Here is a 25,271-nt window from a genome sequence, read left to right as displayed (position 1 = left end):
GTCCGTAGCGTAGGATCAGGAGTAGAGTAGAGCAGGCAGCACACTGTCGCTAGGCCCTCGTCCAGCCGTGAGCTCCCGCCCCGTCCTGTCACCTCCTCCTCGCGCTCGCACCCCCTGCCACCGACCATCGCACGGGAGCGAGCTGAGGGAGTGGGCAGCCACGCGGAAATTACTCCTCCTCTATCAGGAGGGCATCGTGCACAGGCAAGCAGAGGCAGAGGTTGTTGCGCTTAAAGCAGAGGAGGGGTCGAGCGGGTCTGCCAGCTTACGTTGCGTTGCTCCCGCAAACTCAGCTCCGACGGTCAACGGCAGAGTCGTTGCGCTGCTTCGCGGCGCGGTTTGCCCTGACCAAGCACGTGCGAGAGGAGAGAGCACACCGTCTGTCCGGCAACTTGGGTCGCCGATATCGACTTGGTCTCCGCTTCGTACGCTTGCTAGACTTCGCTTCTTGCACGCTCGAGATGGCTCAGAAAACTCACCTGGAGCTTGTGCGAGGTGCGCCGGACCAGGTGCTCACGCCTCACCTCGTCTTGCACTTCCTCGCTCTCGTCCTCCCGCACCTGCGTGAGTCCTCCCAGCGGAATCGGCACAACACGCCTGCTCACATGCGTCGTACAGTGCTCGTTTTGCCGGCGCGCTTGCTCGTCTCGCATATCCTGCTGCGCTGGCGGTCTCGCATCGTCCAGCAAGTCGGCCGCACTGCGCTCGCCGAGTACTTGGCCAAGGCGGCGCAGTTCATCCTGAGCCGGCTCCACGTCGCTCAGGCGCGCATTATCTTCAACCGCACACGGTCGTATGAGCTCGTGCGACGCGGGCCTGCGTTCCGAGGCGCGAGAGACTGGGTCACTCGCGTCGAGGTGAACGGGACTGCCGGCCGCTGGATCGCGGCACCTGGCACACAACGCACGAATGACGACGTCGTGCTATACTTCATCCACGGAGGAGGCTTTGTGTGCGTTGGCTTTGTGCCCTTTCGCTGCCTGCTCTCTGACGGACTTCCCTCTCAGGCTGGACACGGGCGCCAATGCCCAGGACTTCCTCCTTCACGTTGTCAAGGAGCTCAAGGCCAAGAAAGGTGTACAAGCCAGCGTTTTCTGCCTGGATTATCGTACGTAACCACTTGTCATCTGCGCCGGCCGCAAGCTCAACCCTTCCTTTGCAGGTCTCGCGCCCGAGTACAAGTACCCTTCCCAGCTCATCGAGACGCTTGCCGGCTACCACTACCTCGTCAACGCGCTGGGAATCTCAGAATCCAAGATCGTCATCAGCGGCGACTCGGCAGGCGGGAATCTGGCGGCTGCCTTCCTCCTCCACCTCGCTCGGCCGTGCGACGAGATTCGCGTTCCGGCAGAGTTGGGCGCTACGCCAAAGAGTCCTGCGGTACGCTCCAGCCCTCGTCAAGAGCGGCAGAGACTGACATTCACTCGACAGGGCGCCTTCCTCATCTCGCCCTTCGTCAACCTCGCCTCGACCGCTCCTTCGATGTCGCTCAACCCGCGCTTCGACTTCATCGACGCCGGCGGGGCGTTCCGTGCCGCGTGCGACTACATCGGCATCTCGCCTCCCCCGGCACACCGCCCGACGATGCCCGGCCTCAACCCCCTGTGGCACTTCCGCTTCCCGCACCAGCCGGCGCCGTGCGAAGGGGAGCGACTCGCCGAGCAGTGGGGTTGGAAGCACTGCGAGGACGTCGAGCGCTTCAACGATCCATACGTCAACCCGTGCGTTCAGAAGGAGGGCAAGTGGTGGAAGGAGGCGATGCCGGGCGAGGGCAAGACCGTCGTGACATGGGGTGCGCTCTTTCGCCTGGTACGACCTCACAAGTCCCTTTCTAACGCTGATGATCGTCGCATAGGCGGGAAGGAGATCTTTGCGGACGACGACGAGGCCTTCTTCCGCCAGCTTGAGAAGGTCCGCATCTTTCTCGCGCTGTACTCGAAGACGATACTCATCAGCCCTCCTTACAGGCTGGCGTCAAACCTCAGCGCCTCGTCAAGCAGTACGGCGCGCACGACTGGGTGTTGCACGACTTTGTCCGTTGCTCTCGCCCATCTCGCTGGCAGGATCCCGAGCTAATCTTGCATCCACACGAGCAGAGCGTACCGACTGTGTGGCGTACTAAAGCCAAAGGCGCCGAAGCTGACTTCGACTACGGCGCCAAGGCGGCGATCGACCTGCTCCTGCGCGTCGCGAACGAGGCAAAGGAATCGAAGGGCTACGAGGTGGGCGACGCCGCCGTTGAGACGGAATCGTATGCCGCGGCCGCGAAAGTAGAGGCGGCAGGGGATGCACCGGTCGTTGCGGAGGGCGAGGGGGATGTCCTCGCAAGGTCGATGGGCGCAAGCGGGGTCATGGTGGACCGTTCCAGTCAGCAGTAAAGAGCCTCTCTTCCGTCCCTCCCGTCAAAAGGCAAGTGAGGCCAGCGAGAGTGTGATGACAAGCAACATAGGAGAGACAGACTACATGTCAGGCGAAAGCGGCACAGGACCTCTCCCCCTCACGCCGCGGCAGCTCCTTCAGCCTCGGTCTTGAACCACAAGTCGAGCGTCTCCCTCCCGCCCTTCATCTCGAGCCCGTGCTTGCTCAGCAAATGGCGCTCGACGTCGTACGTCCGCTTGAACACATAGCGGCACGTCCCCTCCTCGTCGTCGTCGTCCTCCTCGCCGCTGTCGAGCGGTGGCGGGCTCTCGGCCTTGTTGCCCCCACCACGGCTGCGCTTCGGCCCGTGGTCGATGAACGGCAGCGCGAGGATCGCCGGGAAGGGGCACTTGAACCGCCGCGGGACGTTGCGCAGGCCCGAGCCCGGGTACTTGTTCGGGTCAGCATTGGGCCCGCGCGACTTGGGCGCGCGCGCGCGCGGCTTGTAGACGCGCTTCTTCTGAGCTGAGCCTTGCGGGTCGAAGTCGGCTTCGTCTGCGGGACTGGTGCCGCGAGGGCCGGCAGGTGAAGAGACGGGCGCGACGGCGGGCGCGTAGTTGGCGCCGGTGATAAGGTTCATGTAGAAGCTCGGTGGTGGAGGCAGAGGAAGCGCGACGGGCGGTGCATCGTCGGGCGCGTCGACGAGGAAGGCGTCGGGGGGAGTGGGGAGACCGTCGGGGATGAGCGCGGGTACGGGCGAGCCGGCGAGGGACGGCGGCAGGGGAAGGATGGGAGGGAAGCCGGCCTGCACGCAACGAGACACCGTCAGCGTCCCACAAAGTCACCGTTGTACGGAAGAGTCGACGACATACCGCTTCGTGCAGGACCTTGCGCTTCTTCTTGCCACCGTAGCGAAAGTCCTCGCGCATGCGCTCGTCGCGCTCGTCCTCCTGCTGCTGCTCCCAGTCGCTGCCACCTTCCTCGACCTCTTCTTCGTCCTCGTCACCGCCCTCCCCTTCTGCCTCGCCCTCGCCCTCGCCCGCGACCTCCGCCTCGCTCGGACGCTTCTTCCCCCGCCGGCGCCTCCTCCTGCGCCTCCTCCCGTCCTCGTGATACTTCGGCATCCCCTCGACGTCCTCGCGCGCGTCGCGCTCGTGCAGCAGGAGGTGGTTCCGGAGCCCGCGCCGTGTGGTGAACGTCTTCCCCTCACACTCGGCGTGCGGGCAGGTGGGCGGGTGCGCCGACTTGGTGTGCCGCTGGAGGAGCGTCCAGGTGCCGAATTGGCGCTCGGGGGTTGGCTTGTCGATGCAGTCTGGGTGGACGCAGGCGTAGCGCGAGACTGGGCACAAACCGGGAACGAGGCGTCAACTGTGACACCAAGCGAAAGAGCGGCGAAGAGCGGGACTCACGGTCGTGCGTCTTTTCATGTGCCTTGAGGTGCACTTTCTGCTTGAAGCTCTTTTCGCAGCCCGGGTGATCGCAGATGAAGGGTTGAGTGCCCGGCTTCGAGTGCTCCTCTGCGACGTGCGTGCGCAGCTGGTGATGCTTGCGGAAGGAGCGGTTGCAGTGTGTGCACTGCGCGAGGTTGCAGAATACGCAGCACGTCAGTCGAGCTCAGGTAAGAGATCCGACGTGACGGAAAGTTGTGGCGTAGGGGACGAGCGCGCACATCGTATGTCTTGCCGCGGTGGACGACCTCGAAATGCTTCTTCATGTGCTGGTTCGTCCAGAAGCGCTTGTCGCAGCCGGGTTCTTCGCAGGCGTACTGCTTCTCCGAGTCGCTGAGGTGCGAGCGACGGTGCGCCTTGAGGTGCGAGTCGCGGGCGAAGGAGGCGTCGCAGTCGGGGCACTGATACGGGCGCTGTGGAGGGAGGCGTCAGCCCAGGAGACTCTGTCTAGCATGAGAGAGGTCGCACCTCGCCCGTGTGTCCGCGGGCGTGCTCGTCGAGGCGGGTCGGGCGGGCATAGACCTTCCCGCAGCCTGGCCAGGTGCACGGGTACTTCTTGCGGCGCTCGCCCGCCTTTTTCCTCCTCCTCCTGCGTGTTCCCTGGTCGGTGCGGTCGCCTTCGAGCAGCTCGTCGTCGTCGTCGGAAGCGTCGTCGTCCCCACCCGAGTCCGAGTTCGAGTCGGAGTGCTCGCTGCTGTCGTCGTCAAGCTGCTCTGGTTCGCCTGCGCCGCTGTCGTCCGAGTCGCGTTCGTCGTCGTGGCTGTCTGCGTATTCACTGCCCGAGGGAGACGGGCTGCGAGCGACCCGCTTCTTGCGCGAAGACGAGGCGGCGGGGCGGGGTCGCAGCGGGCGCGCGACGGAGACGAGGAGAGCCGAGGTGGATGCGACTGCCGAGGCCATCTGGCCCCTCGTCCGCTCTGCCCCTCGCAAGCTCGCACAGTCGCGGGAGAAGCGAGCCGAACCGCCGCCCGCGAAGAGCTTCGCGTTTCTTTCTCGCCGTACTCCCACTCGCTCGCCCCGTGCCGAAGCCGCGCCTTTGCTCGTGAGCTCACTCTGGCTGTCTCGTAGACCCGCCCAGCGCACCAGAACCAGCGCGCGAGGTGGCGAGCACGCGAATCGCTCCCTCGCTCCGTCTTCATCGCCACGGAGCCGTACCCGCACATCACGGCCTCTGCAGGGCTAGGCGGGTGTGGATAAAAATTGCCGACACCTGAAGCAGATCACCAGCTTTCGTCGCAAGGTTCTGCGTGCTGACGCCGGCGATTTGCACCGCCCACAGCACCGGCTCCCCTCCCTTCGCCTCCTCGTCTCGTCCTTCTCCCGCCTGAGCCATGGCCAGCCCATCAGCAACTTCCCCCAACACCGACGACATCCTCGGGTCGCACCGCTTCACCGCCCCGGGCGCCTCATCTTCCCCGCTCGCACAAGCACCCAACGCCGCGTCCATTCTCGGCGGCGCACCCATCGACGCCTCGGCGCTCCACCCGCTCGCTGGCCTCGTCGACAACAAGGAGCTCGACTACCTCCTCCTCGAGGACGACAAGCTCAGCTCGGTTGCTGGCGGAAAGACTATTTTGCCCAGCCGTGGGTGGGGAGACGAGCTCTGCTACGGTACCGGTTCTACCTACCTCGCTGGTGCGCCTCATTTTGGTCTCGAGTGAATCATCAGGTACTGACGAGACTGCGCTCTGGCAGGTCTCGGTCTCGGCGGCGCCTGGGGCTTCTGGGAGGGTCTCCGCCGCCCCATCGCCGCTCCTCGTAACGTCTCGACCGCCGCTCCCGCCCCTGCCGCCGCCGCCGCCGCGGGCGCTGCTCCACCTGCTGCCGGCGCCGCACCAGCCGCCTCGGCCGTCGGCGCGCAGGCGACCGCCTTTGCAAAGGAGGCGGCCGCGCAGGTGACCGAGGGTGCGAAGCAGGCCGCGGGCAACGCGCAGGCGCAGGCGGCGGCGCGCATCTCGGGCAGGCTGCGGTGGAACAACATTCTCAACCAGGTCACGCGCAGGGGGACGGCGATGGGCAACTCGGCGGGCGTGCTGGGTGAGTGGCGTTTCTGCGCCGGTCCATGCTTCCGTTTCTGCGCCGGTTCATGCTTTGATGGCCGCGCGGAGGCATTCTGTCCACTTCGCGCAGCACACCCGAGCACTCTAGCCGTAGCATGACACTGACGTGCGACTCTGTCCACAGCGCTGATCTACAACGGCATCAACTCGACCATCGACGTCTACCGTGGGCACCAGCACGACGTGTACGGCTCGATGACCGCGGCTGCTCTCACTGGCCTCATCTGGCGGTCGACTGGTGCGTCGTGTACCATTGATCTGTGTCTTGGCGCTTCGTCATCGATTGACCGATGATTCTCCGCGCAGCTGGCGTCCGCCCCATGGTCATCACGTCGGGTCTGTTGACGGCCGCCGCTGCCGGCTGGTCGTGGGTTAAGGTGCAGCTTCTGTAAGACTTGTAGGAACACTGTCTGTCTCTCCATCGCACCCCGCTGTTATAGAAGTCTTGCCTCCGCTCTCGCTCGCCCTACCGCACGGCCGGACCACTCGCCGCTTCTGCCGCTTCTCTTCGCTCGGCAGTGCGCTTCTTCCGCGGCCCGGTTGTTTCGGCTGCACCGCTTGGACGCGCTTGCTTCAGGCGTAATGGGTATGCTCCAGACACTCACGCGTGCTTGCCATGGGAAATGCAAAGTTCGGCGCTTTCGCGGGTCCACAAGCGAGGGACATGCTCGTTGCCTGTGCACCGCGTGGTGTGATGCTCAGGGCTGCTGCAGAACCCCGCGGTACACACAACTTTGTGATTCAAGACGCGAGACACGCGCAATTTGCCCTCTTCAGGCGATCCTGCCGGCTTGGGTCGGCCCGCAACACGTCGCACTTTGGATCGCCACGCCGCTCTCTTAGCGCCGTTTAGACGTGACGGATCGCCTGGCCACGAGCGACGAAAGCGTGAACCCTGACTTTGCTGGAACGGGCGAGAGCAGCGGGCGTCGCGCTCGGGTCCGCTTCTCCCCTCTTCCTTCTCCCTCTCTAGCCGCCGTTGCTCGTCACCGACGGCTGCCGAGCGGGTGAGACGGATCGCCGCGCCGCCAGGGCAGCGTGTCCCAGACGCCCGGTCGCGTGTCTCGCTCGAGGATGACGCTGGTCCCGCTCGCTCGCATCCGCTCCTGCCTTTTTCCCACCTGTCCCGCTTCGGGCCAGGTACCTGGCTCGTACTCACGCACTGCTCTTGCTTCAGACTGGTGCCACAGTACGCCGGGCAGAGCCCAGCAGGCTTTGCACGGCCGAGCAGACGCGGGTCAGAGGTTGGGTTTTCCCGCAGCAGCTGCTCCGATCCAGGGCACCGTTTTTCGCGAGCCCGAGTTCTCGTCGAACCGGGAGCTCACGCGAGGCGCGGGCGATCATGACCTGCAATTGCGCGCGCATGCCTACGTGGCCCCCCGCATCGAACGAACAGGGCACCCGGTGCCTCGTCGTCGTCTCTTCGGCGAGAGAGGACTGGGGGACGGGGTGACTCTCTCCGGCTTCCCCGAGCACGCCCGCTGGATCATCGCCCTTGCTTTCCTTGTCTGTCGTGCGCCCGAGATCTTGGCCTCGCTGCGCCCGCACTCGCTTCTCTCTCTGCTTCCTCTCTGCCGCTCGAAGCGATCGCCCTTCGGAAGCGGAACGCGTCTGGCTCGGGGAACAGCCAGCGCTAGGTATCATTCGGATCTCGCCGCGCTCCATTGCACATTCCGCCGGCTGCATTGGCCGAGCGTTCGGAACGAAGCCGCACGAACCCCGGTCCGTCGACCTCCTCTCGCATCTCCTGTGTCGCGTGCGCCGCCTCGATCACTCCGTCCGTTCGTCGTCTCCTGCTGACCTGTGCACCGCTTTTCAGCAGCCACAGGAAACGCCGCTCTCTTTCTCCCACCTCTCTCCACCCTGGATCTCTTGCGTCGTTCCTCCTTGGATCCGAAATGTCTCGCCGACCTCCCGACTCTGCTCGGGATCCTTCCCCTCCTTCAGCATCTACGTCTGCGGCAGCGCCTGCGCGCACATCGCCACCTCGCCCTGATACCGCCGCTGCGCGAGCTGAAGGAGAAGGCGCACCGACCTCTTCGTCCTCGACCGCGGCAGCGCCTTCCTCGCACGCCCCTCGTCGTCGCTCGCCTTCCCCGCCCGTGCACCCACCGCTCATCTCGTCGTCTGGCGGCCCGGGCACCGTCGCTGCATCGCTGGGGATAGGGCTCGGGCGGGCGCCGCGCGCGGCGGAGCGCAGCAGGGCAGAGCGACGCGCGTCGATGGACCCGTACCCGGCGGAGAGGCGCTCGCCCGAGACGAGCAGGCGGCCAACGAGGGCTGCACGGACGGGCCGGGCGCAGCGCGAAGAGGAAGAGGCAGAGACTGGGATGGAGGGCATCGAGGCCGTTGCGAACGAGACGGGCGTCGCCTCGCCCGAAGCGAGCGATAAGTGCGTCCCGCCTGCTCGCTTTCGCTCGCTTGCCCTGCATCGCTCACGCTACCGCTTGCAGGACGTTCCGCCTCGTCGTGCTGCAACAGCCGCAGATCGGCGCGGCGGCAGGGCTGCGTCGCAACACGCTGGGACGGGTGCGTTTCCGCTGACCCTTCGCCGGTTGCACCATGATCGAGGATGCGTTGGCCTGACCGTGCACGCGACTGCTCCTGTTCCTCTCAGCTGCCTATCGTCCCGGCTCCCGTCGTCGAGGTGATCGTGCACGATCACGCCGGGGAACGCACGTATGTCCGCCGTCCCTTTGTCTCGCGATCCGCCCCCACATTTCACCCGACGGAATGTGTGCTGACCGGCCTATGCCCCCGTTGCCTTGCACAACAGCGACGTCGAGCTCCCGTACCTGTTCTGCAGCTGCTCGCTGCGCCAAGAAGACGGCGTCTCGCCCGTCGAGGTCGCCGCGCCCGAGCCAAGCGGCGACAGCGAGGTCGCAGAGGAGTTCAGCGCGCTCATCGGCCAGTTGGTGCGCAACCCGCGGCGAGTCGAGGATCTTGACGGGTCGCAGAAGTCGGTGTTTGTGTTCGAGGACGTGAGTGTACGGACAGAGGGGCGATTCAAGCTGGAGTTCAGGCTTGGCGAGGCGTGCGTCCCGTTCTTTTGCGCGCTTTGCGCTGCATCCTGACCCACGATGTCTGCAGGCGCCGACCCAAGTCGCCCAAACTAGCCGCCACGCTGTCCGACACGTTCGACGTCGTCGACTGGCAGCAGTACCCTGGTCGGCCAGCACATGGTGCGACCCTTCTTGGTCCGCATCGGTCGAGTAAGAGCTGATCCGGCTGCCACGCAGAGATCGTCCCACCCCTGTCGATGCACTTGCACGAGCAGGGCGTCCCCATCTACATCCCGCCCCTCCTGCTATCGCAGCCGGGCGAGCTCGCCCCGCCTCCGCCGAGCTCGAATCCGTTTCCGGCCAACTACAGCGAGCTCGACGCACTCGCGCAGGTTGCGACCGCCTCGGCCGACCTGCCGCCTGCGCGCCCATCGTCCTCGCGCCGCCCGCCGGCCTCGCCTTGATGGCTTCGTCCCTGCACAGCCGAGCCACGCTCAAGCTATCGTGTATGAAAGTTGTTGTGCTACTCCGCCGTGTTTATACCTTGTTCCATCCGCCAGCCGGGATCTAGCAAGCCCCTCGCTCTCTATCCCTCGTATCGCACCTCCTGTTTCCGTCTCTTTCCGCCCTCGCCAGCAACCTCAGCAGTCCTTTGTCGCCTGTACCCGCACTGCCGATATCCGCATGTCGCACTCTTCACTCTACTTTCGTCAGTTCCCCTCCTTTCTGTCGTTCGTTTGTTCCCTCCGCCCGCCCTCTCTTTTCGTCTTTTCTCCTCCATAGCCTGCTCATTATCGTCCACGCTCGTTGCCTTTTCACATAGCCGCAATTCGCAGTCGCAGCTTTAGATCCCAGTCACCAGTCGCGTAACAACAGCAGCACGCGTTCGAATAGTTGATTCCCTCCTGAGAAGTGTGCGAAGCGTGGGCCGGACGCTTCTCCCGAGACACAGCATACACGTCGAGCTCAAGCAGACGCTGTAAAGACGCATTGAGCCACATTGCGCGAGCGGGGCCTTCGAGGTGCGGATGGAGCAGGAGGACGAGATAGCCAGAAAAGACGCGAGGGCGTCGCGACGCTCGCAGAAAGGTGCAGCAGGCTTTGAAGAACAGTCCAGCCGTCTGAACGAGCCGATCTAGCGCGAGCGAGTGAAGCGTCTCGAAGCGAGGTCTGCCCCCTCGTCGAGTCGCGAAGAAGCGCCGCCGCTCGCACACTCCCCACCTCGCCCGCAAAACCGCCAAGATGAGCCAGGCAGCGCTTGCCGATGGCAGCAACACGCCCGAAGGGCCCAAGGTGCGCTCTCCGGCCCGGGCACTGCGCGCCTCTCCTCTTCGTCGCGTTGAGCGATGGCGTCGCTCACACTCGCGCACTCCGCACCGCGCTGACCCGCCTGATCCGCACAGACGACCATCAAGTCGGCCGACATGTCCGAGGAGGTGCGCCGCGCTCGCCGTTGCCGTCTGCAGCTCTGCGCGGCCGTGCCTCCGAGGCGCTGACCTAGTCTCCCCCCTCGTGTACTGTCAATGCAGATGCAGAAGGTGGCCATCGAAGTTGCCACTGAGGCAATGCAGGCGCCGGAGGCAGAGGAGAAGGACGTGCGTCTCCCGCTCTGCGAGCCGTCTCTCGGCCAGAGTGTCCGAAGGACATGTCCGAAGCGTCAACCTGCTCACCCTGCCTGCACACGCTTCGCAGATCGCCGCTCACATCAAGCGCGACTTTGACAAGCGCTACGGCCCGACCTGGCACGTCGTCGTCGGCAAGAGTGCGTGCTCTCCAGGAGTTCCGAGGGGTTCTTGCCGGGACGAAGCGCTGACCCTCCCTTCGTGACGTCCAGACTTTGGCTCCTACTGCACGCACGGTACGTATGCACGCGTTGCATCGACGCAGGGGCTCGAGAATCGCTTGGGCCGCCTCCAGGCGTGCCGACCAGTCGGGAGTGCTGACCTCGTCCTGTCTTTCTGCCCGCAGAGACTGGCCACTTTCTCTACTGGTACATGGGCAACATCGCCATCGTGCGTCATTCGCTCACCGTCTGCCGTAGGCACGAAGCGGCGGACCAGAACTAACATGTCTCGTTCACCCAGCTCCTCTTCAAGGCCGGTTGATCCCCTTCGCCAGTCCAATCTACCTCTTCCTCTCTGCATGTCATGAACTTTCCCGCCTCCGTCGTTCTGAACGTCCGTATCGACACCTTCGACTTTCACACGCACCCTCTCCCTTTGTTGCCCTTCGTTCGCCCTCCTCGGTCCCTCCCCTCACGACACTCGATACCCCTGCCGCGCTCCCTGCCAGGCGCACTTCCTCTGTTGTCCGCGCCATGTGCTGTCAGAGACGCATCATCCTCCTCTCTCTGCAATCTCAGCATCGCGTCGTTCTCGTCTGCTGGGCTTGGGTGTATACTAGAGGTCATCGGCCGACTCCCCCCGAACGAAGGAAGCGCTTGCCGACTTGTTCTATGAGTGCCTGAGGAGCTTCGTCAGCGATTCCGGCCCGCACATAGCGCGAGTGCAACTTTCATCTCTTTGGTAGGAAAGTCGTCGCCTGACTCTGCCCTCTCGCCCCGCTCTCCTCCCGCTCGAGATCGTCCAGGGATGGCCGAGTTGCTCAGCAAAGCCAGTGCTCAAGTCACCGAGGCCCTCGCGCAGGCCACGGCCGCCGTCTCGCTTGGCGCTCCCTCCGGCAAGTCGTCTCTTCCTTCGCTCTCCGATCCCCGCTCTCTTCTCGCAACGACGAAGCTGACGACGAAGTGCGCTTGTCCACAGACGCTGTCTACGTCGACGAGGCCACCGGCGACGACCAGTCCGGCGACGGCTCCGCCGCCAAGCCGTACAAGACGGTCATCGGCGCCTTTATCGCGCGCTCGAGCGAGACGATCGACGTGCTCGTGCGCCAGGTGGCTGCCGAGGGTGAGAAGGAGGGCTCGTGGGCGGCGGCGACCGCGTCGGCCAAGAAGAAGGCGACCAAGCTCTTCCAGCAGCACCGCAACAAGCTCGCCAAGCAGGAGGAGGTGCGCAAGCGCAACGAGGCCGAGGGCGAGGCGCGCCGCGCCGCCGAGCTCAAGAAGCTCGAGGACGCAAAGGCCATCGTGCTCGAGGAGCCCAAGGAGGCCGCGAGCAAGATCAAGATTCGCCAGGCCGTCGAACAGCGCGGCAAGCGCATCCGCGTCTTTGGCTGGGTCCACCGCCTGCGCCAGCAGGGTGGCATGACCTTTATCATCCTCCGCGACGGCACTGGCTACCTCCAGTGTGTGCTGACGGGCCGCCTCGTATGTCTCTCCCGCTAGTTCACCTCCCTGCTGCGGCTGACCTCTTTCTGCTTTCGCAGTCCCAAACCTACGACGCCCTTACCCTCACGCTCGAGTCGACTGTCCAGATCACCGGTGTCATCAACAAGCTTCCCGAGGGCAAGACGGCTCCGGACGGCCACGAGCTGACCGCCGACTGGTTCTCCGTCATCGGCAAGGCCCCTGGCGGTGACGAGGCGTTCCTCAACAAGGTCAACGAGGTGCGCGAGGTGCTGTGGCAGACCGATCCTACGACGACTGACGCTTGCGCATACAGGACGCCGACCCGTCGCAGCTCGCCGACGCCCGTCACCTCGTCATCCGTGGCGAGAATGCCTCGGCCATCCTCAAGGTCCGCGCGGCGCTGTTGCAGTCGTTCCGCGAGTCGTACGCCAACCTCGGTCTCCTCGAGGTGACGCCGCCGTGCATGGTGCAGACGCAGGTCGAGGGCGGCGCCACCCTGTTCGACTTCCAGTACTACGGCGAGCAGGCGTACCTCACGCAGAGCTCGCAGCTGTACCTCGAGACGTGCCTGCCGAGCTTGGGCGACGTCTTCTGCGTGCAGGAGTCGTTCCGCGCCGAGAAAAGCCACACCCGCCGTCACCTGAGCGAGTACACCCACGTCGAGGCCGAGCTTGCGTTCCTTAGCTTCGAGGACCTGCTCGCGCACATTGAGGAGCTTGTGCGTTTCCTCTTCGACACTCTTCCTTGCGTCCCGGCTGACCCGCCTGCTGCTCTACACAGATCTGCCAGACGATCGACCGCGTCCTGGCCGACCCCAAGATCAAGGAGCTGATCGACTTCCTGTGGGCGGGCAAGGGCAAGTTCGAGGCGCCGTCGCGCCCGTTCATGCGCATGGACTACCGCGACGCGATCGCATGGCTCAACGAGCATGGCATCACGCGCCCGGGCGAGGACGGCGTCGAGGGCCCGCACGCTGTCGGCGACGACATTGCCGAGGCGGCCGAGCGCAAGATGACCGACATGATTGGCCGTCCCATCTTCCTCATCAACTTCCCCAAGGAGATCGTGCGTTCGCCTGCTCCATCCTTGCGCTCACCTTGCCCGACTGACCGTCTCGTCACGCGCAGAAATCGTTCTACATGAGCCGTATCCCCGGTGACGAGAACTACACCGAGTCGGTCGACCTCCTGATGCCCAACGTCGGCGAGATTGTCGGCGGCTCGATGCGCATGAGCGACCACGACGAGCTCCTCGAGGCGTACAAGCGCGAGGGCATCTCGCCCGACCCCTAGTGCGTCAACTCGTCTCCTCTAAACGTACGCGCTTGCGCGTTGCTGACCGCTCGGCTTGTCTGCGCCCCGCAGCTACTGGTACACGGACCAGCGCAAGTATGGCACGTCGCCGCACGGTGGATACGGGCTGGGTCTCGAGCGCCTCCTCGCGTGGCTCCTCAACCGCTACACTGTGCGCGAGTGCTCGCTGTACCCGCGGTGGACTGGGAGGTGCACGCCCTAGACGAGCGGAGGGGGAGAACGAAGGAGTTGTATTTCGTAATCCGGGTTCCGTTCGCTTGTCTCGTTCGTACAATGAGAGACGAGAAAGAACGGCGAACCCGTTCACACAACCAAGGAAGCAGAAGTCCGTGATCGGACCGGCGACTACCTACCTCTCTATCGCTCTGCACCTTCACGATGACCTGCACGTCTCGCCTCTTTGCGCGCTGTGAGAGGCCCTGCTGACCTCTGAACACTATCCACAGTCACGGTCGGGTTGCTCTGCGTTTCGGACACGGCTGCTCAGTCTCCGTCGGAGGATCGCTCGCTCCCCACTTTGCGGGCGCTGCTCGCTGCACAGCCCGATGGGGCGTACGAGGTGGTCGAGCAGGGCATCGTGGCGGACGAGAGCCCCGAGCTCGCCTCAACGGTGCGCTCGTGGGTCGACAAGGGCGTGCACCTCGTCCTCACTTCGGGAGGAACTGGCTTTGGCACTCGCGACTCGACCCCAGAGGTGCGCCTCGCTTCCGCTCTGAACTGGCTACGCTAGACTGACGCTATCGTGACAGGCCATCGCTCCGCTCATCGACCGTCCGGCTCCCGGACTCGTCGTCGCCATGCTTTCCTCGTCTCTCGCAATCACCCCACTTGCTGCCCTCTCCCGTCCCGTCGCCGGCGTTGCCCTGTCTCCCGCCAAGGACGGTACCGGCACGCTGATCGTCACGCTCCCCGGTAGCCCGAAGGCGGCGAAGGAGAACCTCGAGGCGCTTCTCAAGGTCCTGCCGCACGCGCTCGAACTTGCCGGCGGCAAGCGCAGCCGCGAGACGAGAGTCCACGAGCGCATCGAGCGCGGAGAGAGTGGCATCGAGGGGGTGAAGGAGGCGGTGAAGGAGCACAGCGGGTGCGGGCACCACCATCATCACCATCACCATGGAGGACATGCGCATGGAGGGCACCATGCGCCTCGGCCGCGTACGATGCTCTCGCAGGATCCGTCGACAACTAGTGCGTTGCACACTTATTCCGGAGCTGTTGGATGTGCTTCGTAGGACTGTACTTACCGTTGTGTCCTGCAGTTGCTGCACGGCAGCGCCAGTCTCCCTGGCCGCTTCTCTCGGTCCTCGACGCCCTCGCGCTCATTTTCGAGCACACGCCGCTCGCGCCCATCCAGACGCTCGCCGTCGACCCCTCACTCGTCGGCCACGTCCTCGCCGACGACATCTACTCGGAGCAGAACATCCCGTCCGGCCCGTCGACCAACATCGACGGGTACGCCGTGCGCGCAGGCTCGACGCCGCCGGGCGTGTACCGCGTCGAGACGCGCTTCCCGACGAGTCCGCTGCCCGAGGGGACGGTGTACCGGATCAACACGGGCGCGCCGCTCCCCGCGGGGATGGACGCGTGCATCATGGTCGAGGACACCGAGGTTGTCGAGCGCGACGAGCAAACGGGCGACGAGACGAGCGTGCGCTTGCTTGCGCAGGTCGACGTCGGCGAGAACGTGCGCCGCGCGGGGAGCGACGTGCGCGAGGGGGACAAGGTGCTCGAAAAGGGCGACGTCGTCACGTCTGTTGGGGGCGAGGTCGGCACGCTCGCGTTCGTCGGCAAGCGCTCGGTCAGGGCGAACCGCCGCCCGACGGTTGCGGTCCTCTCGACAGGCAACGAGCTGCGCGACCTGCAGGACACGGCGCCGGCGCCGGGAGAAGGCGACGCCTCGTCCGGCTTCAGCGGCATCTTTGACTCGAACCGCCCGACGCTCCTCTCGGTGCTCCAGAGCCTGCACTACCCGACGATCGACCTCGGTATCTGCGGCGACTCGATGGCCGACACGAAGGCGCGGCTCAAGCGAGGTGCCGAGCATGCCGACATCGTCATTACGACGGGCGGGACGAGCATGGGGGTCGGGGATCTCCTCAAGCCGTGCATTGAGCGCGAGCTCGGAGGAACGGTGCACTTTGGCCGTGTCGCCATGAAGCCCGGGTGCGGTTTCTCTCTCGATCAAGTCGCACGAGCGAGGGGACTGATGAAGGGCTTGTACCATCGTTGCAGCAAGCCGACGACGTTTGCAACGCTCCCGGCGCACCCAATGGCGCCCTCGCGCGATCCCACGCTCGTGTTTGCGCTCCCGGGCAACCCGGCGAGCGCACTCGTCACGTTCTACGTCTTTGTCCTTCCCGCGCTGCGCAAGCTCGAGGGCCGCAGGCAGGGCGAGTGGGAGGTCCCGCGCGTGCCCGTCACGGTGCGTGCTCCCTCTGTTCGTCGCCGTTACCCTGCGCGAGCCCGTCTGACGCCCACTACTCATCCCGCCAGCTCACGTCGTCCGTCGCGCTCGACCCGCGGCCCGAGTACCACCGCGTGCTCGTGCGCCCCTCTGCGCAGAGCGGCGCGCTCGAGGCCTACTCGACGGGCGGGCAGCGGTCGAGCCGGACCGTGAGCCTCGCGGGCGCGAACGGGCTACTCGAGCTGCCTGCTGCGACCAAGGACGGAAAGCAGGAGCTGCAGAAGGGGGACAAGGCCATGTGCTTGCTGGTGGGCGAGATGGGGCCGGCATTGTAGCGAGATAGTGCGATGCCAAGATGCGGATTGAGCCGAACGCAGGAGGGAGAGGTCGGCAGCGACTTTTGCGGCAACGACTGCGGAAGGCGGGGCAGTGTGAGCAGGTGCAAGCGAGTCCAGCGGTGGCAATGGCAGCCTCTGCAGAGCGGCGAGGCGGGCGGCGAGGCAAGGCCCGCGGGCTGGTTGGCCGTCGAGGCGAAGTGCGAAGCCGGGTCGACCCCTCGGCCGCTCTCGTCCCCGCCGCACTCTGTGAGTCCCGCGAGCGTGTCCTGCGCTTGCTTGCAGTGCCTGAGACTGACCGCGCACCCTTTTCTCCCGCCTCGCCGCGTGCTTCCGTCGCCGACTTGTCGCGCTCCTTCCTCGTCCGCCTCGTCTCGTCCTCGGCGCCCTCACACAGCTCGTGAGTGCCGTTGCGAAGGATTGGAGAGCTGCTGTACATTGACTGACCCGCACCCTGCAATCCTCGCCCGCCCTCGTCGCCGTCGTGCCGTCGCCTGTCGGCCCTCAGCAGCCATGCTCTTCCGCACCGCTCTCCGCACTGTTGCGCCGCGTGCGCTCCCGCGTGCCCAGGCGCCCGTCGCCCGCACCTTCCTCACGTCCCTTCCCCGCTTCTCGGACCACCAGGAGCCCATCCTCCAGGGTCCGTCCCTTGCCCTCCTTGCTCTTCGCGGGTCTACTTCCCGCTCCACCTCCCGCCCATGCTAACCCTGTGCACGCCGAGCAGGCCCCGGTGGCAAGTCCGGTGAGATCCCCACCGACCTCGAGCAGGCGACCGGTCTCGAGCGCTTCGAGCTCCTCCACAAGCTCAAGGGCGAGGAGGCCTTCTCCCTCGAGCCCCTCGAGGTCCCCCGTCTCGGCACCGTCGAGGACCCCATCAAGGTCTTCTCCCTCGTGCGTCGCGCGTCCCGCCGTCGAGAACGCCCAGCTCCGCCGATTTCGCCCTCTCGAACCCCGTTGTGGTCCTTCTTCTTCGACGCCTCTACTGACCCCATTTCGCCTTTTCCGACAGGACGCGACCCGCATTGTTGGCTGCACTGGCTTCCCAGTGGATGTACGTAGCGCTCCAGTTGCCGTCCGAGATGGCGCGAGACTGATGCCCGACCGTCCCGTCCCGCCTCGGCTCTTCCTTGCTCTCCTCACAGTCGCACGACACGATCCTCTTCACCGCGCACAAGGACAAGGCGATCCGCTGCCCCGAGTGCGGTTGCGCGTACCAGGTCGAGTACCACGGTCTCCCGGAGGGCGAGCACGGCCACCACCACTGAGCGGGACGAGCAGGTGCGTTCCTTTCGCCCAGTTCGCTCGCCCCTTCTTACTGATCAGTGTTTGCGATGTCTCCGACAGGTTGTGGAGGTCGTTGTTTCTCTCTAGAGCAGTACCCTGGAGCAGATGGAGGCGGGACGAGGGTTTGAAAAGGCGCCGCTGTCGTTTCAACTCTTTCTTTGGGCAATCTTTGCTTGTGCACTGTGGCTGCGGTTCTTTGCTATCTTGACTCAGCGCTGCGGCTTCCGTGCCTCTGGCGGGCTCTGCTCTCCTGTCTGCGCCGCGGACGGACCTTTCGGTCCTGCCAGACTCTCGCGCCGACTCTACCGCTCTTCGCTTCCTGTCCTCTCTCTTCCAGCTCTACCGTCATGTCACGAGCCGGCGGTGAGGGTTCGTCGCCGGTTGATGCTATCGAGCGTGGACCTATTGCCGGCGAGTTCCACGATCACTTCTACCCTGGACCACACCAGTACGCCGTCAAGCTCCACACCGACGAAGCGAGCCTCGAGATGCGTATGTCCTATCCGACATTGGTCTCTCGGTACTGCTCAGCTGACCACAGACTGCGGCAGTCATCAAGCTCATCCACGCCGACAATCCTTTCGTCGATGAGGACTACTTCACAGGTCGTCAGGACAATACGTCAAAGGAGCAAGCGAGGAAAGACGCCCTCGAGCTAGCCAAGCGGCTCCTGCTCGGCCTTACTGCGCTCTTCGAGGTCCTGATGCACAAGAAGCTCGTCGCGCCGTACCGCGAGTGGCACGTCCAGTTCCGCACGTTCGTATACGGGCAAGGTGTCTTTCCTCGCGCCGCCTTAATCTGTACCGCGCGTTGGCTGACGCGGCGCCGCTTGTCGCACAGTCCCATGGTACGAGCGGCTCTGGGTCCGAGTCGTCGCCCTGACGACCGAGACGATCCATGTCGAAAGGTCGTCCTTACCGCCCGCAGCAGCAGCTCCAGGCCCGCACAGCCCGTCAAGTCAAGCAAGAAATTGGGCCTGTTCCGCCGCTCGAGCCGTGCCAGCGAGACCTTGACTGCGGCTGCGCTGCCTCCCTTGCCCGCTCTGCCGTTGCTGTCAGACACGGTGGTACAGACGGCAATCCGCGAAGATGTAAAGGGTGCGTGCCGTTGCCTCGCGGAGACAAGCTCTCTCCAGACTGACGCTGGCTGGCTGTCGCAGACGCCGCTCCGCAGATCTATGAGGACAACATACGGCAGAACTGGGACGAACGCGCCTTTCGAGACCGCTTCCAGCGAAAGTCTGAGCACGACTCGGAGGCCTCGGGCGAGCGGGCATGGGCGTGGGGCTTGATGTGCGACTGCGAGATGGACCGCACGGCACGGGCCCATTTCGCTGAGGTGCTCGAGCCCGCGCTCGCGACTCTCACGACGATGTCGTGCGTCGGCATTCACCTCACATTCCAGCCCTCCGCGTTCCATGTGGCCGGCCGCTCGGCGTCGTGAGCTGTGCCCTGCATGCCCCCTTGCCTTTGCGCACGTCCCTTGCGCGCTGCATCTACTTGCCGAGATTCATATCATGGTCGAGGGTGCAGAGCAGAGATTGACAGATGGTGGACCAGCGCCAAAGAGAGCTCAGAGACCGCTGGCAAAGAAACAGGTTGCACGGCCGACGCAAGCTAGGCCACCTAGCAACGGAGACTTCTGGAACAGTCCACACAAAACGCGCGATGGCGACAGAGTAATTTGTACAAATCACTACGAAGACAACTGGGAAAGGAAAGCGAAACAGGGACAAGAGACTGCCTGCACAACCCCCCCATCAAGGCCACAGCTTCTCGAAGCCGTCGAGACCGGTGCGGGACTCCCAAATTGCCTTCGCCTGCGGGTGCGCCGAAGGGGCGGGCTGTCCGCTGAGGAGCGCCGCGACCACCTCGTCAGCCTGCCGCCGCTTCGCCTCGTCGGGCTGTGGCCTCTTGTCCTCGAAACAGTCCTCCTGCGCAAACAAGCCCTCGCGGTCGGCGTACTCGGCAAATGTACCGAGCGGGAGGAGGCGGTCGACGTCGACGCCAGCGTTCAACTCGTGTACGACGGTCGGATCCTTCGACTCGAGCTGCCGCTTGAGCACGCGGTTGTCCCACAAGCCCGACATGTCCGGTGCGGTACTGCCACTGAGCTCGACGATGCCCGTGGTTGACATGGTGAAGAGCGGCGCCGCGGGCGAGACGGACGATGACGGCGACGAGGCAGATGACGATCCCATTGTACTGGCACTGGCGCCAGCCGGCGTACTCGCCGATGCCGACGTCGACATCATGCTGTCGGACGGGGGCGGGCCGTTGCGCTCCTTCGCCATCTCGCTGAGGGTGTATTCATGCACAACCTGGCAGCCGGTCATCGGATCAGGGCCGGACGGATTCGGCAGGTTGGCGAGGTTGAGGAAAGGACGCGGGAGGCAACGCATCGGGTCGGCGAACAAGAAGGCGAGCTGCGAATGCGTGACATCTAGAAAGTGCGCAGTGAAAAGTGAGCGGGGAAATCTCGAGTCGCAGCAAAGCAGACGTACCACCAAGCGGGGTACGGTGGGCCTTGAGCACGGTGAGGATCGTCGTGACGTTGTTCTGCAGCTCCTGGACGCCCTCGGTGATGCCCTGAAGCTGGAGGATGGCCATCTTGCGCACAAAGGTACCTGCACGAGGGAGACAGGTTAATACCGGTGTTGAAGCAAGCGGGTGGTTTTCCTTACGACCAGCAACGGCCCAGACGAAGTTGATCTGCCTACAAACGTGAGCAAAGCGTTAGCGCGCGGTGAGCCGCGGTCGGAAGTGGTGACGCACGGCGAAAACAGCCCGATCTCGTACGAAGTACCTGTGAAACTGAGCGACATTAGCTTTGAACGTCAGCATGAAATGGCGATGAACCGCACCCAGGACAGCAAACACGACGTTCAGGATCTCGTTCGCGCTCTTCATGCACTGCGTCATGCTCTGATCCGTCTCCTCGAGCGTCGCGACGTACGGCTCGTGCAGGAGGATGTGCGAGCAGTGCGACATGCCGTGCACGAGCGCGAGGCGCATCACGCTTAGCGTGTCGAACGGCTCGGCGGCCGTCGTACACTGCGGGAACTGGTACTCGCGCGGGATCGACGAGATGAAGCCCTTGACCGTCGCATCGAGGCGGCGGAAGGCATCGCTGCGCAATCGGCTCCAGTCAGAGGGATCGATCTCGCAGTCAGGTACTGGTAAAAGGTGCGCACGTCTGGCGGATGTCGCTGATCGGGTCGTTGAGGCCGTAGCTCATGTTCTTCTGCTTTGGCGCGTACGGGGCCCGCTGCTGGAACTGCACGACCTTGCCCATGAGCACGACAGCCTTGATGAAGAGCTGCGGCGGTTTGCACAGGTGTTGCGGGTGCGCGATGAAGAAGTGCGGGTTGTGGAGCGAGTTGAGGCTCGATTCGATCTCCTCGCCGCGCTTCAAGGACACCTGGGTCAGCATCGCGCCACGGGCGTTTCAGGTATGTCAAAGTGAACGCACAGGGTAGCGAGTCCCTGCCGCCGGAATGACCGTCGTGATGTCGACTGCAAAGACCGCATAATCTCAGCACTGGCGGGAGGAAAGTCTTAGGCCAAGAACTGACCATCGTCGAGACTGCAGGCCCATCCGGTGCTTGACGAGGCGAAGCGGTCCGACATGACTGCCGCCCAGAACGTCATCGCGCGCTCCTCGAGGACCGACTCGTCGTTCGTCTCGCTGAGGAGGTGGCCCTTGTAGAATGCCGGGATCTCCTCGCCCTTGTCGTCCTTTGCGCGGAGGTGGTTCAAGCCCAGCGGGGTGCCGACGCGGGTGGCTTGGCCGCAGTAGAGCCACAGCTCGACGAAGCGGGCGTTGGTGTAGCACCAGTACGTGAGAAGCGCAAAGACTTGCGCGATCTGGAAGAGCGTGTCGCCGAAGCCGAGCTTGCCCTCGAGCGCCACCTTGCACCGCGCGGCGTGATATTCCGACGGCTTGTCAAAGCCCCGCCAGTACCGCTCCTCCGAAGCGAAGAAATCGTCGCTGACCATCATTCCCGCCAGCGCGCAGATGATGTGGATCAAGGCTGGGTGCGGGAACCCGAGGCTGGTCGGCGGGAGAGTCATTGCCGTGCGGAATCGCGCCGGGTTGACGATGCCGGAACCGATATGCGGGCGGGAGAAAAAGACCTCGACGAGTTGCAGCGTGAGCGCCGGTGTCGGGAGGTCGCGGGGCCAACCTGGGTAGAAGACCTCGAGGAAGGGGTCCTCTGGCGGCGAGACGGGCGGCGTCAGATCCATGCTGTTGAGCGTCGCCGGCGGACTCAGGTTGTCCGGTCGTAGCGTTCCTTGAGGTTTGTACAGACTCGTGAACGCTTGCTGCATAGTGTTGTCGCCGAACCTAGGCGACGACATAGCCGTCGGCATCGGGTAGTACGGCGTTTTCGCCGCGAAGGAGACGGGATTTGGGTTCGTGATGGGGTTGGGCAGATCGCCATCGGTCTGCGAGAAGTACGGAGCGTGCGAGGTCGAGGTCGAGGCAGCGGGAGGAGCCTCGACAGGCGGGCTGGTCAGTCGCGACTGAGCGATGAGCGACTTGAGCTCCGCTGCGGTCGTACATGCGAGTCAGTGCTGGCACATAGGGTGACAGCGATTGAAGCGCACCGATCTCGGCCTCGAGCGCAGCGACCTTGGAGCCGGGCGATGCACGCTTCTTCTTCGGCGCGTTCGGGTCGTCGTAGATACACGCGATCGACTGTGCGTCGTCGCCGTGCGCGACGGCCGACTTGCGGCAGGCTCCGCAGAGGGGCTTGACACCGTCACACTTGAGCTTGCGACGCCTGCAGGTCTGGCAGGCCTGTAGGAGCGCGGAAAGGGGGGTGAGTCAGCAGAGGCGGGAGGGTTTCGCAAGCGGGAGGAGGCTGCCGACGGGCGACGCACGTTCCCGCGCTGGATGGACGGGGCGTGCTTCGCGCCGTGCGACGACAGCGGCAGGCCAAGCGCCTGAGCCTCTGTGAAGCTGGTCGCGCTCGCCGTGCGATCAGGAGGCATGGCGAGTGAGGAAGTGAATTGAGAACACGCGGGATCAGGAGCAGGAGGGGACGGGCGGGAACTCCGCAGAAGTCGTCGAGACGCGGCGCAGGCCTTGGCGCGAGCGCCTGCAGGGAGCTAGAGCTGTTGAGAGAGCAGCGATCGCTGCAGGTGCGCGTGCGCTGCTCGACAACGCAGATGAGGGCCGCTCGGGGTTCGGGTCTTCGCTTGCTGACGAGAAAGGGATCGCCCTGCACCCGGCTCAGGGGAGGCTCATCAGATCTGGCTGCCGCCCGAATTGTGGGGGTCAATCGACAGCGGGGTCCAACGCGCGCCAACTGACATGTCGGGGGAGCCTGCGGTATGAGACCCCGAGCCGGGTTGAGACAGTGCGGCTCGCGCGCGCTCTATGCTTGAGGCGGCGCGGAAGCGAGATGAGCGTGAGAACGGCTTCTCGCACTTGTCCCTTGTCCGCTCACAGCGCCATGCTCGTTCACGAGGGCTTTCAGCAGACCCCGGTTGCTCTTCCCCTCCCGTGGTCCAGCGACGAGCCTCTTCAGCGCTTGCTCGAGCGCCTCCTCCCCGCCCCGCTTTTCCGGCATGAACTGGTACCGGAACTCGAGCAGTTTGAGCAGCGCATCGCAGGCCGTGCGTTTTTGCGTCAGTGCAGGAAGTGCGCGGCCGTGCTGACTTTGGCAAGGCAGCCATCCGCGAACTCGCTGCGGTCGCCGACACTCTTCCGGCCTCAATCGAACCGGTGCTCACGCAGTACGACCAGTTCGGACGCCGGGTTGACAAGCTGCACACGTCCGAGTTGTGGCGCAAGTTGAAGGGTATTGCGGCCGAAGAAGGGCTTGTCGCCATCCCATTCGAACGCCGGGAGGGCGAATTCGCTCGCCTGCGTGCCTTTGCAAAGGTGCGGTGCCATCTCTTGCCGCTCTCCTGCTATATGGGCTGACGCTAGGCTCTCAAGACCTACCTTTTCACGCCGGACAGCCTTTGTGCGTTGCAAACTGCCTCCACTGCTTCCCGTGGCGGACCTTCTCACGCTCCGTTTGGCAGATGTCGGCTGCCCAATCTCGATGACCGACGGCTGTGCTCGCGTGCTCGAGCTCGCGGGTACCGAGGAGCTCAAGCAACAGTACTTGCCTCTTCTGTGCAGGTAGGCGGGCCCTCCTTGTCCCTGTGCACCGAGGCGGTCCCCTTACCGTCGAGTCTCGCAGCACCGACCCAGACAAGGCGTACACTGCCGGACAGTGGATGACAGAGCGTCCTGGCGGCTCTGACGTATCTCTAACCGAGACCGTTGCACGTCCGGTCGACCCAGGGCACATTGCCCCAGGCGACGCTTTCGTTCTCGACGGATTCAAGTGGTTTAGCAGCGCGACAGACGGCGATGTCGCGCTTGCTCTTGCGCGCACGGGCGGAAAAGGGAGCAAGGGACTGAGTCTGTTCCTCGTCAAGCTACGGGACGACGAGGGCAAGACGAACGGGATCCACGTGCACCGGATGAAGAAGAAGTTCGGCACACGGGTATGCTTCGTCTTGTGCGCCTACGCTTGTATTGAACTCAGTCTTTGCTTTTGCCCGCGCAGGCACTGCCGACTGCCGAACTATCGATCTCGGGCGCAGTTGGTCACCTCGTCGGTCCCCTCGGCGCCGGCGTCAAGACGATCACGTCCGTCCTCAACATTACCCGACTGTACTCGGCCGTCTCGTGCACCTCTTCACTTCGCCGTGGACTGCTCCTCGCCAAGGCATTCGCAGCCGTCCGCCACATTGCCGGCAACGTCGACTCGCTTCTGCGCGACAATGCGATGCACACGTCGGCTCTCGCGCAGAGCGAGCTCACGCATCGCGCAGTCCTCCAGCTGACGTTCAGCACGGCTCTGCTCCTTGGGCGAAGTGAGGCGCTCCCGCCCGAGCAGTTTGCCGAGTGCGACAAGTGGCGACTTCGTCTCCTCACGCCCGTCGTCAAAGCCTTTGCGGCCGAATTGACGACAAGCGAGCTCCCGAGGCTAATGGAGGCGCTCGGCGGACAAGGGTACATGCAGGAGAACGAGTTTGGGCGGTGCGTGCATGAAGACGACATTCGACCCGTGTCTGAATGCCGAAATTGATGCTTGGTCCGCCGCCACCACGCAGGTTGATTGCCGACTCGAACGTCGAGCGTATTTGGGAAGGGTGCGCCGCCTCACTCGTCGTAGTTGCGCGAGCCCAAAATGTTGACCTTCGGAATTCGCTCGCAGGACAACAAGCGTCCTGGCGCTTGACGTCGTCCGGGTCATTGCGCCGTCAAAAGGCGCAACTATTAGACACTTTAGCTCGGTATGTACGGCCCTCGTCAGCAAGCAGACAGGCGCTAACGTCTTGCCGGTAGTGGGCCCGCTGCGTCCTCTCTTCCGCTCGCAACCTCACTTCCCTTTCTCCCGCCTTGTCGATCCTGACGGCGCGCCTCGACCTCCTCTCCCGCGCGACGCAGCGCCTCTCGCCCGGCGCGCCCCCGCCTCCTCACCTCCCGCGCGCGCTCCTCTTCCACCTCGGCTACCTCGCCTCGTCCCTCCACCTGCTCGAGCAGGCCGCCTGGTCCGCACACGGCGGGCGCAGCGAAGCTGAGCTGGATGCCTGGGTCGTCGAGCGCTGGGTTGACGACGGGCGCGCGGCAGAGGCAGAGCGCGAACTCGAGCGGGTCTTGCGCGCCAGCGACGACGAGCGCAGCACGAGGTGCGAGATGGAGAGGGCAGTGGTGTACGGTGCAGAAAAACCGAAGAGCAAGCTGTAGCCTGGATGTATCTCTCGCTGTATGTCTGCATATGCGATGCGGTGCAGGCGGTGGAGGGAGCTACA

The 25,271-nt window shown here is 64.5% G+C and overlaps 10 protein-coding genes across 10 annotated transcripts; 8 read left to right on the top strand and 2 right to left on the bottom strand.

Moving 5' to 3' along the window:
- Positions 1-461: 461 nt before the first annotated feature.
- On the top strand, positions 462-2,378 carry JCM10292_002751 (uncharacterized protein; the record flags this gene model as incomplete). The annotated part of the gene is made up of 8 exons (XM_076648107.1): positions 462-564; positions 619-952; positions 1,008-1,108; positions 1,163-1,380; positions 1,432-1,792; positions 1,856-1,911; positions 1,968-2,033; positions 2,097-2,378. The coding sequence occupies 8 exons, from the start codon at positions 462-464 to the stop codon at positions 2,376-2,378; spliced, it is 1,521 nt and encodes a 506-aa protein (XP_076506330.1).
- A 119-nt stretch (positions 2,379-2,497) lies between these two features.
- JCM10292_002750 (C2H2-type zinc finger protein) lies at positions 2,498-4,706 on the bottom strand (the record flags this gene model as incomplete). The annotated part of the gene is made up of 5 exons (XM_076648106.1): positions 2,498-3,163; positions 3,231-3,697; positions 3,768-3,933; positions 4,028-4,219; positions 4,275-4,706. 5 exons carry the CDS (start codon positions 4,704-4,706, stop codon positions 2,498-2,500), a joined length of 1,923 nt encoding a protein of 640 aa, XP_076506329.1.
- A 431-nt stretch (positions 4,707-5,137) lies between these two features.
- On the top strand, positions 5,138-6,258 carry TIM23 (protein transporter TIM23; the record flags this gene model as incomplete). The annotated part of the gene is made up of 4 exons (XM_076648105.1): positions 5,138-5,441; positions 5,502-5,843; positions 5,991-6,104; positions 6,173-6,258. 4 exons carry the CDS (start codon positions 5,138-5,140, stop codon positions 6,256-6,258), a joined length of 846 nt encoding a protein of 281 aa, XP_076506328.1.
- A 1,506-nt stretch (positions 6,259-7,764) lies between these two features.
- JCM10292_002748 (uncharacterized protein) lies at positions 7,765-9,332 on the top strand (the record flags this gene model as incomplete). The annotated part of the gene is made up of 6 exons (XM_076648104.1): positions 7,765-8,258; positions 8,320-8,395; positions 8,484-8,545; positions 8,643-8,900; positions 8,957-9,048; positions 9,106-9,332. 6 exons carry the CDS (start codon positions 7,765-7,767, stop codon positions 9,330-9,332), a joined length of 1,209 nt encoding a protein of 402 aa, XP_076506327.1.
- A 778-nt stretch (positions 9,333-10,110) lies between these two features.
- On the top strand, positions 10,111-10,973 carry DYN2 (dynein light chain; the record flags this gene model as incomplete). The annotated part of the gene is made up of 7 exons (XM_076648103.1): positions 10,111-10,161; positions 10,272-10,304; positions 10,398-10,463; positions 10,561-10,630; positions 10,703-10,726; positions 10,837-10,880; positions 10,953-10,973. 7 exons carry the CDS (start codon positions 10,111-10,113, stop codon positions 10,971-10,973), a joined length of 309 nt encoding a protein of 102 aa, XP_076506326.1.
- Positions 10,974-11,459: 486 nt separating this feature from the next.
- On the top strand, positions 11,460-16,164 carry DED81 (asparagine--tRNA ligase DED81; the record flags this gene model as incomplete). The annotated part of the gene is made up of 13 exons (XM_076648102.1): positions 11,460-11,547; positions 11,631-12,133; positions 12,193-12,372; positions 12,429-12,833; positions 12,896-13,180; positions 13,243-13,406; positions 13,480-13,617; positions 13,875-13,884; positions 13,970-14,122; positions 14,178-14,613; positions 14,685-15,588; positions 15,658-15,847; positions 15,919-16,164. The coding sequence occupies 13 exons, from the start codon at positions 11,460-11,462 to the stop codon at positions 16,162-16,164; spliced, it is 3,702 nt and encodes a 1,233-aa protein (XP_076506325.1).
- Positions 16,165-16,677: 513 nt separating this feature from the next.
- Positions 16,678-17,429, top strand: COX4 (cytochrome c oxidase subunit IV; the record flags this gene model as incomplete). Its single annotated transcript, XM_076648101.1, has 4 exons — positions 16,678-16,804; positions 16,889-17,055; positions 17,174-17,215; positions 17,307-17,429. The coding sequence occupies 4 exons, from the start codon at positions 16,678-16,680 to the stop codon at positions 17,427-17,429; spliced, it is 459 nt and encodes a 152-aa protein (XP_076506324.1).
- Positions 17,430-17,795: 366 nt separating this feature from the next.
- JCM10292_002744 (uncharacterized protein) lies at positions 17,796-18,891 on the top strand (the record flags this gene model as incomplete). The annotated part of the gene is made up of 4 exons (XM_076648100.1): positions 17,796-17,940; positions 18,000-18,204; positions 18,289-18,311; positions 18,608-18,891. The coding sequence occupies 4 exons, from the start codon at positions 17,796-17,798 to the stop codon at positions 18,889-18,891; spliced, it is 657 nt and encodes a 218-aa protein (XP_076506323.1).
- A 316-nt stretch (positions 18,892-19,207) lies between these two features.
- JCM10292_002743 (uncharacterized protein) lies at positions 19,208-22,445 on the bottom strand (the record flags this gene model as incomplete). Its single annotated transcript, XM_076648099.1, has 10 exons — positions 19,208-19,890; positions 19,952-20,074; positions 20,132-20,163; positions 20,223-20,253; positions 20,312-20,577; positions 20,642-20,856; positions 20,920-20,963; positions 21,023-22,000; positions 22,059-22,251; positions 22,335-22,445. 10 exons carry the CDS (start codon positions 22,443-22,445, stop codon positions 19,208-19,210), a joined length of 2,676 nt encoding a protein of 891 aa, XP_076506322.1.
- A 464-nt stretch (positions 22,446-22,909) lies between these two features.
- JCM10292_002742 (uncharacterized protein) lies at positions 22,910-25,206 on the top strand (the record flags this gene model as incomplete). Its single annotated transcript, XM_076648098.1, has 9 exons — positions 22,910-23,072; positions 23,129-23,340; positions 23,389-23,425; positions 23,487-23,586; positions 23,648-23,957; positions 24,020-24,495; positions 24,570-24,608; positions 24,674-24,752; positions 24,805-25,206. 9 exons carry the CDS (start codon positions 22,910-22,912, stop codon positions 25,204-25,206), a joined length of 1,818 nt encoding a protein of 605 aa, XP_076506321.1.
- Between the last annotated feature and the right edge of the window lie 65 nt (positions 25,207-25,271).

Source organism: Rhodotorula paludigena, assembly GCF_050403205.1.
Source record: "Rhodotorula paludigena JCM10292 DNA, Rt_paludigena_JCM10292v1_ctg13, whole genome shotgun sequence".
Taxonomy (NCBI): Eukaryota; Fungi; Basidiomycota; class Microbotryomycetes; order Sporidiobolales; family Sporidiobolaceae; genus Rhodotorula; species Rhodotorula paludigena.
This window is presented reverse-complemented; position numbering and strand designations above follow the sequence as displayed.